Source organism: Tursiops truncatus, chromosome 6 (assembly GCF_011762595.2).
Source record: "Tursiops truncatus isolate mTurTru1 chromosome 6, mTurTru1.mat.Y, whole genome shotgun sequence".
In the NCBI taxonomy this organism is placed as follows: domain Eukaryota; kingdom Metazoa; phylum Chordata; class Mammalia; order Artiodactyla; family Delphinidae; genus Tursiops; species Tursiops truncatus.
In genome coordinates, this window is record NC_047039.1 from 15,798,930 (window position 1) to 15,812,024 (window position 13,095).

The window sequence follows — 13,095 nt, forward strand, 5'->3', positions numbered from 1 at the left end:
TCCCTGGTTCTCCTCCTAACTCTCTTCCCCTCAGTCTCTCCTCTCCCCACCACTCTTAGTTCCTGAGTTCAAAGGAACTAAGTTCCTTTTCAAAGTTCCACCCTAGCTGTTCTGTTCTCACTCCATAAGTTCTCCCCAACAATCTTATCCATCCCCATGCCCACTACCCACATGCCAAGTCTTGAGAGAGCTCCAGGCTTCATAGCTCCATTTAGGGTACATCTCTGCCTACATGTTTCAACACCAAACTCACTGTCTCCCAGACTTTCTACTCATAATAGTCATGGTACCATCATCCACCTAATTGCCCAAGATAGACTCTCATAGACCTCCTGGACCCCTCTCCCTCTCTCACCTGCCCTATTCAGTCACCTCATGCTGTTGATTCTGTGGTACAAATCTCTCTATCTTTATTACTACTTGAATTTTCAAGCCCTCGTGATCCCTTTTCAGAGTATCCCGATTTTCTTCTTTTTTTATTTTTACTCTGCTTTTAGTCTTTTACTCATCCTCACCATGTGCCTTCCCAAAGCACGCATTTCATCATGTCAGTCGTCTGTTCAAATAATTTCAGTGAGTCCTGTTGCAAAACAAATTCTCAACAACTTAGGACATGTGAGGTTTTCTATTATCTGGTCCCAGTAACCTTTCAGCTCTGTCACCCACCATTCCTTTACAGATGCACTCTGTCCCAGCACACCAAGTTTCTTGCCCTTCCCCAACCCCTCATGCCTTTGCCCAGACCCTTCCCTTTGCCAAGGGAGTCCTTTTCCTGACCCCTTACCAGCTCATCCTTCAAGATCAAGCTCAGATGACAACTCGGTGAAGCCTTCCTGGACTCCTGAGGTGGAGAGATTTAGGTTCCCTCCTCCATGCTCCCTTAGTGCCTGATAAATGCTCCGCTACCCATGCCCTTCACATACTGTACTCCAGTTATGTCTATGTCTCTCTCTCCCTCCAGAGCAAGAGGAATCCCAGGACCCTCCTTATTTTTCTACTCACTTCTTACACTCTCACTCCCTTCTCTTCCATCATACTCGCCAGTCTGTCCATATTCAAGCTAAACCCAACGATGACTTATTCCCCGTCTGCACTTGAACCGTCAAAAAGTGCATAACTGTGGAATGTAATATTACCCAGTAACCTTACTACATACCTCTGGTATACTCAATTTCTCACCTCCCCAAATGACTATTCCACACCTTGTCTGTCCCCAAGCTTCCTATAATCCCTCTTCCCCTGATGACCTTGCCTCTAACTCATTGAGAAAACAGAAGTAATCGGAATCCAATTTCCTCATTCCTCACCACATCTTCCAGCACCCTTGCATCTGAACCTGTATCCTCCGCCCCTGCCAAAGGCCAGGCCCTCCACTTTTGCTCTGGATCCTGTCTCCTCCCACCTTCCCAGAGTCTTGGCTCTTACAACGAACCCCTTTCTTCTCTCTGACATCTATACCTCCCTCCACACTGGATCACTTCCATCGGCTTGCAGACATTCTTGACGGCCACCCATCTCTTTAAAAATTTAAAAAGAAATAAATCTCTAGACTCTTCCTTCCCATCTAGTAACAGCCACTCTGCGTCTCAGCTGTCCTTCACACTATAATTCCTCTTTTATCATCTTTTTTTTTTTTTTTTCGGTACGCGGGCCTCTCACTGTTGTGGCGTCTCCCGCTGCGGAGCACAGGCTCCGGACGCGCAGGCTCAGCGGCCATGGCTCACGGGCCCAGCCGCTCCGCGGCATGTGGGTGGGACTGGGGCACGAACCCGTGTCCCCTGCATTGGCAGGCGGACTCTCACTGCGCCACCAGGGAAGCCCTATCATCTTTAATAACTATTTTCAGTTCCTCGCATCCCATCTCCTATTCCAATCAAACATCAGTCCTTACTACTCCACTGACACTGGTCTTGCCAAGAAAACAAGGGATCTCCATGTTGTCAGGTCACATTGTCACATCTGTGTCCTCATCTTGCTCCGCCTTTCAGCAGCATTCGACACAGCTGACCACTTCCTCCTCCTGGACACACTTTCTGTCTCGGCTTTCACGATACCTACGCTTCAGGTGGCTCCCCTGCCTCCCTGGCTACAGTCTCCTTTGCTAGATCCACCTCTCCTCTCCTCCTCTCCTCCTTAGCATGTTCTAGAGTTCACTCACGAGACCTCTTTTCTTCCCCATGTCTAATCTCTCCATGAATCATCTCATTATTCTCTGGATTTAGGGGCCATCTTTGGTCCTTGGGAGTCAGTGACTCCAAATATTATATATCCAGTCCTGATCTCTCCTCCAAACTCTTGACTCTGATACTTGCTTGTCTTTAAGAGGTGTTTCAAATGTAACATGTCCAAAATAGAACTCTCAATATCCCCCTTCAAACATTCTCCTTTCCAAGTCTTCTCCATGATGTTACGTGGCACCGTTCACCCGGTTGTTCTAGCCAAAACCCCGAGTCATCCTCGATTTCTCTTTCCCTACCCCCTCCTCCCTGCCCTACAGTCCAGTCCATCAGCAAATCCCACTGATGCTCTCTAAAAATACTTCCCCGATCCATCTACTGGCTTCTGTCTCCGTTGCTACCATTCTAGTCCAAAATGCCATCATCCTGCCCTTTATCACTGCAATAGCCTCCTCTCTTGCCTCCTGCCGACCATTCACTCTCCACCCAGCCACCATGACAACTATTTAACAATGTAAATCAGAGCATATCACTCTCCTGGCTTAAAAACAAAAGCAAACAAACAAACAAACAAACCCTCCAGTAGTTCTGCGTTGCACTTAGAATAAAACCCCCTCCTCACCAAGGTCCGCAAAGCCTTCTGAGGCCGGGTCCCCACTCATCTCTCCAACCCTGCCCTGTCCCCTCCCCTTGCTTGCCTCTAGCCACATGGCATTCTTTCTGCTCCTCAAACCCTCACTCGTTCCCGCCTGAAGGCCTTTGCAGCAGTTGTTTCCCCTTCTTGGGACGCTTACTTCCTCCAACCCCATCCTATTTTATTTTAATCATAGAACTAATCCCAAGTTGGCACTTCCTTGGGTTTTGTTGTTGTTTGGGTTTTTTTGAATTTTATTTTATTTATTTTTTTATACAGCAGGTTCTTACAAGTCATCAATTTTATACACATCAGTGTATACACGTCAATCCCAATCGCCCAATTCATCACACCATCACCGCCTCCCCGCAGCTTTCCCCCAGTGGTGTCCATAGGTTTGTTCTCTACATCTGTGTCTCAGCTTCTGCCCTGCAAACCGGTTCATCTGTACCATTTTTCTAGGTTCCATATACATGCGTTAATATACGATATTTGTTCTTCTCTTTCTGACTTACTTCACTCTGTATGACAGTCTCTAGATCCATCCACGTCTCAACAAATGACCCAATTTCGTTCCTTTTTATGGCTGAGTAATATTCTATTGTAAATATGTACCACATCTTCTTTATCCATTCACCTGTTGATGGGCATTTAGGTTGCTTCCATGACCTGGCTATTGTAAATAGTGCTGCAATGAATATTGGGGTGCATGTGTCTTTTTGAATTATGGTTTTCTCTGGGTATATGCCCAGTAGTGGGATTGCTGGATCATATGGTAATTCTATTTTTAGCTTTTTAACGAACCTCCATACTGTTCTCCATAGTGGCTGTCTCAATTTACATTCCCACCAACAGTGCAAGAGGGTTTCCTTTTCTCCACACCCTCTCCAGCATTTGCTGTTTGTAGACTTGTTGATGATGCCAACTCTAACTGGTGTGAGGTGACACCTCATCGTAGTTTTGATTTGCATTTCTCTAATAATTAGTGATGTTGAGCAGCTTTTCATGTGCTTCTTGGCCATCTGTATGTCTTCTATGGAGAAATGTCTATTTAGGTCTTCTGCCCATTTTTGGATTGGGTTGTTTGTTTTTTTAATATTGAGCTGCATGAGCTGTTTATATATTTTGGAGATTAATCCTTTGTCCATTGATTCATTTGCAAATATTTTCTCCCATTCTGAGGGTTGTCTTTTGGTCTTGGTTATGGTTTCCTTTGCTTTGCAAAAGCTTTTAAGTTTCATTAGGTCCCATTTGTTTATTTTTGTTTTTATTTCCATTTCTCTAGGAGGTGGGTCAAAAGGATCTTGCTGTGATTTATGTCATAGAGTGTTCTGCCTATGTTTTCCTCTAAGAGTTTGATGGTGTCTGGCCTTACATTTAGGTCTTTAATCCAATTTGAGTTTATTTTTGTGTGTGGTGTTAGGGAGTGTTCTAATTTCATTCTTTTACATGTAGCTGTCCAGTTTTCCCAGCACCACTTATTGAAGAGACTGTCTTTTCTCCATTGTATATCCGTGCCTCCTTTGTCATAGATTAGTTGACCATAGGTGCGTGGGTTTATCTCTGGGCTTTCTATCTTGTTCCATTGATCTATGTTTCTGTTTTTGTGCCAGTACCCTATTGTCTTGATTACTGTAGCTTTGTAGTATAGTGTGAAGTCAGGGAGTCTGATTCCTCCAGCTCTGTTTTTTTCCCTCAAGAGTGCTTTGACAATTCGGGGTCTTTTGTGTCTCCATACACATTTTAAGATTTTTTTGTTCTAGTTCCGTAAAAAATGCCATTGGTAATTTGATAGCAATTGCATTGAATCTGTAGATTGCTTTGGGTAGTATAGTCATTTTCACAATATTGATTCTTCCAATCCAAGAACATGGTATATCTCTCCATCTGTTTGTATCATCTTTAATTTCTTTCATCAGTGTCTTACAGTTTTCTGCATACAGGTCTTTTTTCTCCCTAGGTAGGTTTATTTCTAGGTATTTTATTCTTTTTATTGCAATGGTAAATGGGAGTGTTTCCTTAATTTCTCTTTCAGAGTTTTCATCATTAGTGTATAGGAATGCAAGAGATTTCTGTGCATTAATTTTTTATCCTGCTACTTTACCAAATTCATTGATTAGGTCTAGTAGTTTTCTGGTGGCATCTTTAGGATTCTCTATGTATAGTATCATGTCATCTGCAAACAGTGACAATTTTACTTCTTCTTTTCCAAATTATATTCCTTTTATTTCTTTTTCTTCTCTGATTGCCGTGGCTAGGACTTCCAAAACTATGTTGAATGATAGTGGTGAGAGTGGACATCCTTGCCTTGTTCCTGATCTTAGAGGAAATGCTTTCAGTTTTTCACCATTGAGAATGATGTTTGCTATGGGTTTGTTGTATATAGACTTTATTATATTGAGGTAGGTTCCCTCTGTACCCACTTTCTGGGGAGTTTTTATCATAAATGGGTGTTGAATTTTGTCAAAAGCTTTTTCTGCATCTACTGAGATGAGCATATGGTTTTTATTCTTCAATTTGTTAATATGGTGTATCACATTGATTGATTTGCATATATTGAAGAATCCTTGCATCCCTGGGATAAAACCCACCTGATCATGTTGTATGATCCCTTTAATGTGATGCTGGATTCTGTTTGCTAGTACTTTGTTGAGGATTTTTGCATCTATATTCATCAGTGATATTGGTCTGTAATTTTCTTTTTTTGTAGTATCTTTGTCTGGTTTTGGTATCAGGGTGATGGTGGCCTCATAAAATGAGTTTGGGAGTGTTCCTTCCTCTGCAATTTTTCGGAAGAGTTTGAGAAGGATGGGTGTTAGCTCTTCTCTAAGTGTTTGATAGAATTAACATGTGAAGCCATCTGGTCCTGGACTTTTGTTTGTTGGAAGATTTTGTCACAGTTTCAATTTCATTACTTGTGATTGGTCTGTTCATATTTTGTATTTCTTCCTGGTCCAGTCTTGGAAGGTTATACCTTTCTAAGAATTTGTCCATTGCTTCCAGGTTGTCCATTTTATTGGCATAGAGTTGCTTGTATTAGTCTCTTAGGATGCTTTGTATTTCTGTGGTGTCTGTTGTAACTTCTCCTTTTTCGTTTCTAATTTTATTGATTTGAGTCCTCTCCCTCATTTTCTTGATGAGTCTGGCTAATGGTTTATCAATTTTGTTAATCTTCTCAAAGAACCAGCTTTTAGTTTTATAGATCTTTGCTATTGTTTTCTTTGTTTCTATTTCATTTATTTCTGCTCTGATCTTCATGATTCTTTCCTTCTGCTCACTTTGTGTTTTGTTTGTTCTTCTTTCTCTAGTTCCTTTTGGTGTAAGGTTAGACTGGTTAGTTGAGATTTTTCTTGTTTCTTGAGGTAGGCTTGTATAGCTATTAACTTCCCTCTTAGTACTGCTTTTGCTGCATCCCATAGGTTTTGGATCCTCATGTTTTCATTGTCATTTGTCTCTAGGTATTTTCTGATATTCTCTTTGATTTTTTCAGTGATCTCTTGGTTATTTAGTAACGTAGTGTTTAGCCTCCACGTGTTTGTGTTTTTTTCCCTGTAATTCATTTCTAATTTCATAACGCTGTGGTCAGAAAAGATGCTGATATGGTTTCAATTTTCTTAAATTTACTGAGGCTTGATTTGTGACCCAAGATGTGATCTATCCTGGAGAATGTTCCATGTGCACTTGAGAAGAAAGTGTAATCTGCTGTTTCTGGATAGAATGTCCTGTAAATATCAATGAAATCTATCTGGTCTATTGTGTCATTTAAAGCTTCTGTTTCCTTATTTATTTTCATTTTGGATGGTCTGTCCATTGGTGTAAGTGAGGTGTTACAGTCCCCCACTATTACTGTGTTACTGTCGATTTCCTCTTTTCGAGCTGTTAGCAGTTGCCTTATGTATTGAGGTGCCCTGTGTTGGGTGCATTTATATTTATAATTGTTATATCTTCTTCTTGGATTGATCCCTTGATCATTATGTAGTGTCCTTCCTTGTCTCTTGTAACATTCTTTATTTTTAAGTCTATTTTATCTGATATGAGTATTGTTGCTCCAACTTTCTTTTGATTTCCATTTGCATGGAATATCTTTTTCCATCCCCTCACTTTCAGTCTGTATGTGTCCCTAGGTCTGAAGTGGGTCTCTTGTAGACAGCATATATATGGGTCTTGTTTTTGTATCCATTCAGCAAGCCTGTGTCTTTTGGTTGGAGCATTGAATCCATTCACGTTTAAGGTAATTATCGATATGTATGTTCCTATGACCATTTTCTTAATTGTTTTGGGTTTGTTTTTGTAGGTCCTTTTCTTCTATTGTGTTTCCCACTTAAAGAAATTCCTTTAGCGTTTGTTGTAGAGCTGGTTTGGTGGTGCTGAATTCTCTTAGCTTTTGCTTGTCTGTACAGCTTTTGATTTCTCCATCAAATGTGAACGAGATCCTTGCTGGGTCGAGTAATCTTGGTTGTAGTTTCTTCCCTTTCATCACTTTAAGTACATCATGCCACTCCCTTCTGGCTCGTAGAGTTTCTGCAGAGAAATCAGCTGTTAACCTTATGGGAGTTCCCTTCTATGTTATTTGTCATTTTTCCCTTGCTGCATTTAATAATTTTTCTTTGTCTTTAATTTTTGCCAATTTGATTACTATGTGTCTCGGCATGTTTCTCCTTGGGTTTATCCTGTATGGGACTCTCTGTGCTTCCTGGACTTGGGTGGCTATTTCCTTTCCCATGTTAGGGAAGTTTTCATCTATAATCTCTTCAAATATTTTCTTGGGTCCTTTCTCTCTCTCTCCTCCTTCTGGAACCCCTATAATGTGAATGTTGTTGCATTTAATGTTGTTCCAGAGGCCTCTTAAGCGGTCTTCATTTCTTTTCATTCTTTTTTCTTTATTCTGTTCTGCAGCAGTGAATTCCATCCTTCTGTCTTCCAGGTCACTTATCCATTCTTCTGCCTCAGTTATTCTGCTATTGATTCCTTCTAGTGTATTTTTCATTTCAGTTATTGTATTGTTCATCTCTGTTTGTTTTTTCTTTAATTCTTCTAGGTCTTTGTTAAACATTTCTTGCATCTTCTCGATCTTTGCCTCCATTCTTTTTCCGAGGCCCTGGATCATCTTCACTCTCATTATTCTGAATTCTTTTTCTGGAAGGTTGTCTATCTCCATTTCATTTAGTTGTTTTTCTGGGGTTTTATCTTGTTCCTTCATCTGGTACATAGCCCTCTGCCTTTTCATCTTGTCTATCTTTCTGTGAATGTGTTTTTTGTTCCACAGGCTGCAGGATTGTAGCTCTTCTTGCTTCTGCTCTTTTTTTTTCTTTCTTTTTAATCTGTGTCTCTTACCTAGAGTAAAATCTTCCTGAAAGTATGGGTCACACCTGCTTGTTCTCTGTTGGATTCCCAGCACCTAAAACAGTTTCTGGCACATAATAGGTGTTGAGTAAATGCTTATTGAAGAGATAAATGAATCTGAGCATTCCTTGCAATCAGTACAGTTCCTGACATGGAGTAAGCTCTCCAGTATTTGCTGAGTTAATGGACAAGTCGCTCCAACCACACTGTGAGCTTCCTGAGAGAAGCCCTGTTTTAGGTTTCTTTGTTTCCTCCACTTCTCCTGGCATGATGTTACAGACTTCTAGGTGCCGAGTAAATATGCTTGTTTGATTTATTCTTCTTTATAAAGGGAAAGCCAAGCTATTAAGCTGCCTACTTGATAGACTTCATTTCTCTGAGAATAAGCATGTGACACAAGAGGAATGTCATGAGAACAGGGATGAATCGAGTAGGAAGCTTTAGGTGTTGGTCAGCCACTCTCAGCTGGAATTGAGGTAAAAGGAGAGTCTGCACCTTATAGATTTCCTTTCCAAATTCTAGCCACGATGCTACACTTCTTTCTGGTAATGTGTTACAGGGTGCAGCCTACATCCTGGTGATGGTGGATCCAGATGCCCCCAGCAGGTCTTCTCCCAAAGCTCGATTCTGGAGACACTGGCTGGTGACAGATATCAAGGTAAGCCGGCCAGAAGGCACTTTCTGATTCACTGGCGAGTGAGGCTGGAGGATTATCATTCTGCACAGTTCTCAGCTCTCATTCAAGAGGGCTGGGGACTCTGATGAGCAAGGACTTCCGTGTCAGGTTGCCCCCAGCGCCCAGCTGTCACAGGCTCGCCCATGTTTTCTAATAATTTCAGAAAATGACCCAGGATCAGTGATACACAGGATCAGGATATCCTTATCTCAGGATAAGTGGGAAGAAAGCCCCCATTTGTAGTGTTTGCTGATTTCTGTAGTGTAAAGAAAGACTCCCACCGTGGCCAATTTCAAGTTAACGATTTAATGAGTGAATGACAAATTTTCTGAAAATGTAGCAATTGCTCCAGCACACCACTGCCAGGGGCCTGGATTTTGGGGGCACCAGGTGATTCTGTGCAGTCCCGGTGGCAGGGGACTCTTGCAGCGTCTCCTGCTGATGGGCCAAGGGGCATGGAGGAGGCATGGCGATCTCTTTTTCTTTGTACAGAAACAAGTGGCCTCCCCTCATTTTTGTCCTTTTGTCGTCAACCATAATGACGAAGGAGCCCGGCTCAGCCTTTCCAGAGTAGGTCTGAGGGATGCAGATTTGGTGGCTTGTTAATGGGCATTAGGTGAAAAAACAAAAAACCAAAAGGCTCCATTGCCAGGCAAGTTTCGGGGACTCTGGGTTAAAATGTATTAATCCCATCCCTCACTGAAGGGCCTTTTAGAGCTTTTAATATCCTAGTATGCATTATATAACATGCATTTATTTTCCAACCTCACTTGACTGTTGAATCTTTTGTTCACGAGCATGTGGCAGTGCATTTTGGGAAAATCCACACTAGCATCAGGCATCCACGCATCTTGTGCCTAGAAAGCCTGCCGGTGGCCTTTGCGCCACATGTGCAAAGGCACCAACCCTGTAAGACAGTGGGAACCCAGACCTAGAAAGACTACGTTTGGATCCAGGCTGGGCTGGTTCCCACCTCAATGTTCTCCACCATGTCATGGAGTCTCTCTGTGTTTTGTCTTTATCTGTAAGGTGGGAACCGTGTTACCTCTGCTATGTGGTTGTCGTGATCATCCAGTTAGAGTGTCCTAAGAGCACTCTGTAAAACACAGCACGTACCACAACTATAAGGACTTTGTGTTTTTCCTTCTAGAGCTACGGGGCAGAGGAAGGGGTACTGGTCTGAACTAGCTATTGACTCTCCTGGCAAGTCTGGGCTCTCACAACCACTGGAGTGGGGACGTGGTGGTGTGTGACGGGTTACCCTGGCAACCAACCCCCTCCCAGTGACCATAGGCCCTTCATAGGACGCTCAGGGGAGCAGCCTGTTTTCAGGGATAGCCCTGGCTACGGCCTAAGTAGGGGCTCCCTCCAGGGAGACTTGCGGCAGCAGCTTCTGGGACAGAGGCCGAGCCGGGCTGTTGAGGGAAAGTAGGGTCATTGCTCCATCACCCTTCCCTGGCCAAGCGCCCTCTCGGCCTCATGGAGAGCCTTGGAAACACCATAAATATGCGAAAGGGAAGAGCTGGGGGAGAGACCTGACTTAGTGGAGGGAGGGGAGCTGAGAGCACAAAAGGGAAAGATCCTGGATCCTGCCCCAAATTAGAGCACAGGCACAAGGTGGCCACAAGGGGGTGAAACTCTCAAGAAAAGAATACTGCTCTGGTCATCATATTTACAGTCTGCCCCCCTGCACAGGGCTGCCTGTAAGAAGGTTCTACTGGGCAATTCTGAGTCCCAATTTCAGAAACTGGAATGAAATGGAATGTGCATGGAATCATTTCAGAGTAGAAGGGGCCTTGGAGCCATGAGGCTTCCTCTCTTCCAAGCCTGAAGTCTCCCCTCCCCCAATACAGGCCAGGACAGTTCTCTCGCACAAGCCTTGTGATGCCAACATGGGTTTAGCCCCAGCAGCCCAGCTTAGAAGCAGAACAGGTGGCAGGTGGCAGCTGGCCGGCGAGACCACTAAGCCACAGAGCTTACCACGGCCACCTGCCCGGGTGCGGCCCTCAGCTTTCCCGCTCAGGCCGGAGGAAGCTTGGGTTTCCGCCGCGTTTTCACCCACTTGCCCTGATGCAAGGGTCCAGCAGGAAGCAGCAGCTCTCCCCAGCTATGTCCACTCGGCCTGCCCGCCGGCCCCCGCGTTCTGCCAGCTGCACAGCCAGTAGAAAAACCAGGCCAGTGTAGGTCTCAGGCTGTGGACCACGGCCAAAGGAAGAGAGGGCTCTAACCAAACCCAGAAGTACCTCCTGTGTATTGGTGATAGCTGTCAGTCCCCAACGTTAGAGCACGTTCGTATCTGCTGGCAAGCTTGTTAAAATGCAGATTCCTGGGCACCACTTGGGTCAGTCCGGAGAGAACAGGGCATCCGCATTCAACAGGCATCCAGGAGGGGTTTAGCAGCTGGAAGGAAGACGGCAGATTCAGAATGCCTGGGTTGTTGTTAATATCACCTATCTGTGAAGCAATTTGCACAATTTCCTTTTAATCCTTGCAATCACTTTGTGAACCAGGCATTATCCCCATTTTACAGATGGGGAAACAAAGCCTGGTGAGATCGAATGATGCGGTCTCTCAGCGAGGGGGTTGTAGAGGTGGGTCTTCAATCCAGGCGACCGAACTCCAAACCACCATCCCACGTGGTTAGGCTTCACACCACATCTCTCTCATCAACTCCACTGTGGCGAGGGGCACGTCATGGTGCCCTTTCTGTAAAATGGTATGCATAATCAGAAACAGAGCCCCTGTCATCCCAGGGCTCTGTTCCTGGTTACCTTTTACAGGTTGATGCTTCCAGGGAACCTCCCCAGGGAATGTTGATAACTATCTTGGATTCCCCACCCCCGCCATAAAAGCAAACCCTACATATTATCATAACCCTCAACAGCAAGCGACCTAAGCAATAAGGCATGCCATGAAGTCACGGCAGATATAGAATGACAGTGGCCCTGCGATTCACAATGGCCACAGAGGCAAACTTGGTGGAACCTAGGCTGGCCGTGTTATTAGGGACTCAGGCCTAATTGGGTGGTGGGCTGCCCCATGGCCATGGGAGCCCCTCAGTAGGGACAGTTTTTGGACTGCCTGTCCAGGTTGAAACAGAGTATAAACCAGTCCTTAGGAATATGTGAAACATTTGCAGCCCCCAGTGAGAGACTGGTGGGGTCTAGGACAGAGTAGGGTAAAGCTCTAGTCCTTAAATAAAAACTAGGAGCTAGAGAGAAGTCCATCAGGAGGGACCAGGCGTTCATGGCACCCTTGTTCATGTCATTCAACAAGTGTGGATTGACCATTATTTGTTACGGCATAGTGTTTCAGGGTGAGGAAACTGGACCCAGACTTGTGGTTCGAATCTGAATCCACCAGTATTAGCTTTGTGATTTGGGTTGGGTGGGGGTGGGTGGAGGGGAGTTGCTCAACCTGTGTCTCAATTTGCTCGCTTGTAAAGTGGGAATCCCAATAGTCCCTGCCTCACACTGTTGTTATTGATGCTTAAATGAGTTTTCTTAAGTGTTTAGAACAGGACCCAGAACACATAGAAAGTTCTATGTAACTGTTTGCTGTGATGTTATCATGATTGCTCAAAGTCAGACCCTGCACTAGCACTGGGGTTACAAACACAAACAAAATAGGGGGACTCCCTGCACTCTGAGGGCTTCTACTCTAGGAGGGTAGAGGAAGGAGGCTGCAGCTTGCGGGTAGGGTTATGAGGGCACCAGGAGCTGGCTGGGGCCGGAACTCCCTATACCTGTGGGTTCTCATTCACTCAGGGAGAAGACTAGACTTTAGTCCCCAAACCTGGCCAGACCACGGCAGGCAGGGACTGATAAATAAAGCGTGCTGTCTTTCTGGGTCCCCTCTTTGATAGTCTCTCATTGAGCGAAAAAGATTTCGAACAGAACGTTGACACATAACATCTTTCCTTCCCCCCAGTGCCACATCCCCAGCTTTTCCTTTAAGATGCTTTCAGTTCTAATTCAATCTAATTAATAATCTTCATGCTAAAGCCTAATTAAGATATCAATTAATTTGCATCATTCATTTCAGAAGAAATGCTTATTGGTGGTTCATCTTCTATTTGTCTCTGAAATTAGCGCTCAGGGCTTTTCATGCAGATATTTTCATTACGTTTTTTATTGTTAATGGGAATATTGAACACAGGAAGATGGTATATTAATACTTTCCACAAAGACTGTCATGATTGGTGACAAAGAACACCAAGAACAATTAAGGAGACAAGGGTACCTTTTTTCTTCCAAAAAAGAAAA

General features: G+C 44.0%; 1 protein-coding gene across 2 annotated transcripts in view; it reads left to right on the forward strand.

Annotated features, from left to right (window-relative positions):
* Positions 1 to 13,095, forward strand: part of PEBP4 (phosphatidylethanolamine binding protein 4) — a 213,738-nt gene that overhangs the window by 105,261 nt on the left and 95,382 nt on the right. For both annotated transcript variants that reach the window (XM_073805836.1, XM_033857669.2), the window contains one exon: positions 8,714 to 8,812. In XM_073805836.1, coding sequence (XP_073661937.1) covers positions 8,714 to 8,812 — 99 coding nt within the window. The remainder of the gene's footprint in view (positions 1 to 8,713; positions 8,813 to 13,095) is intronic.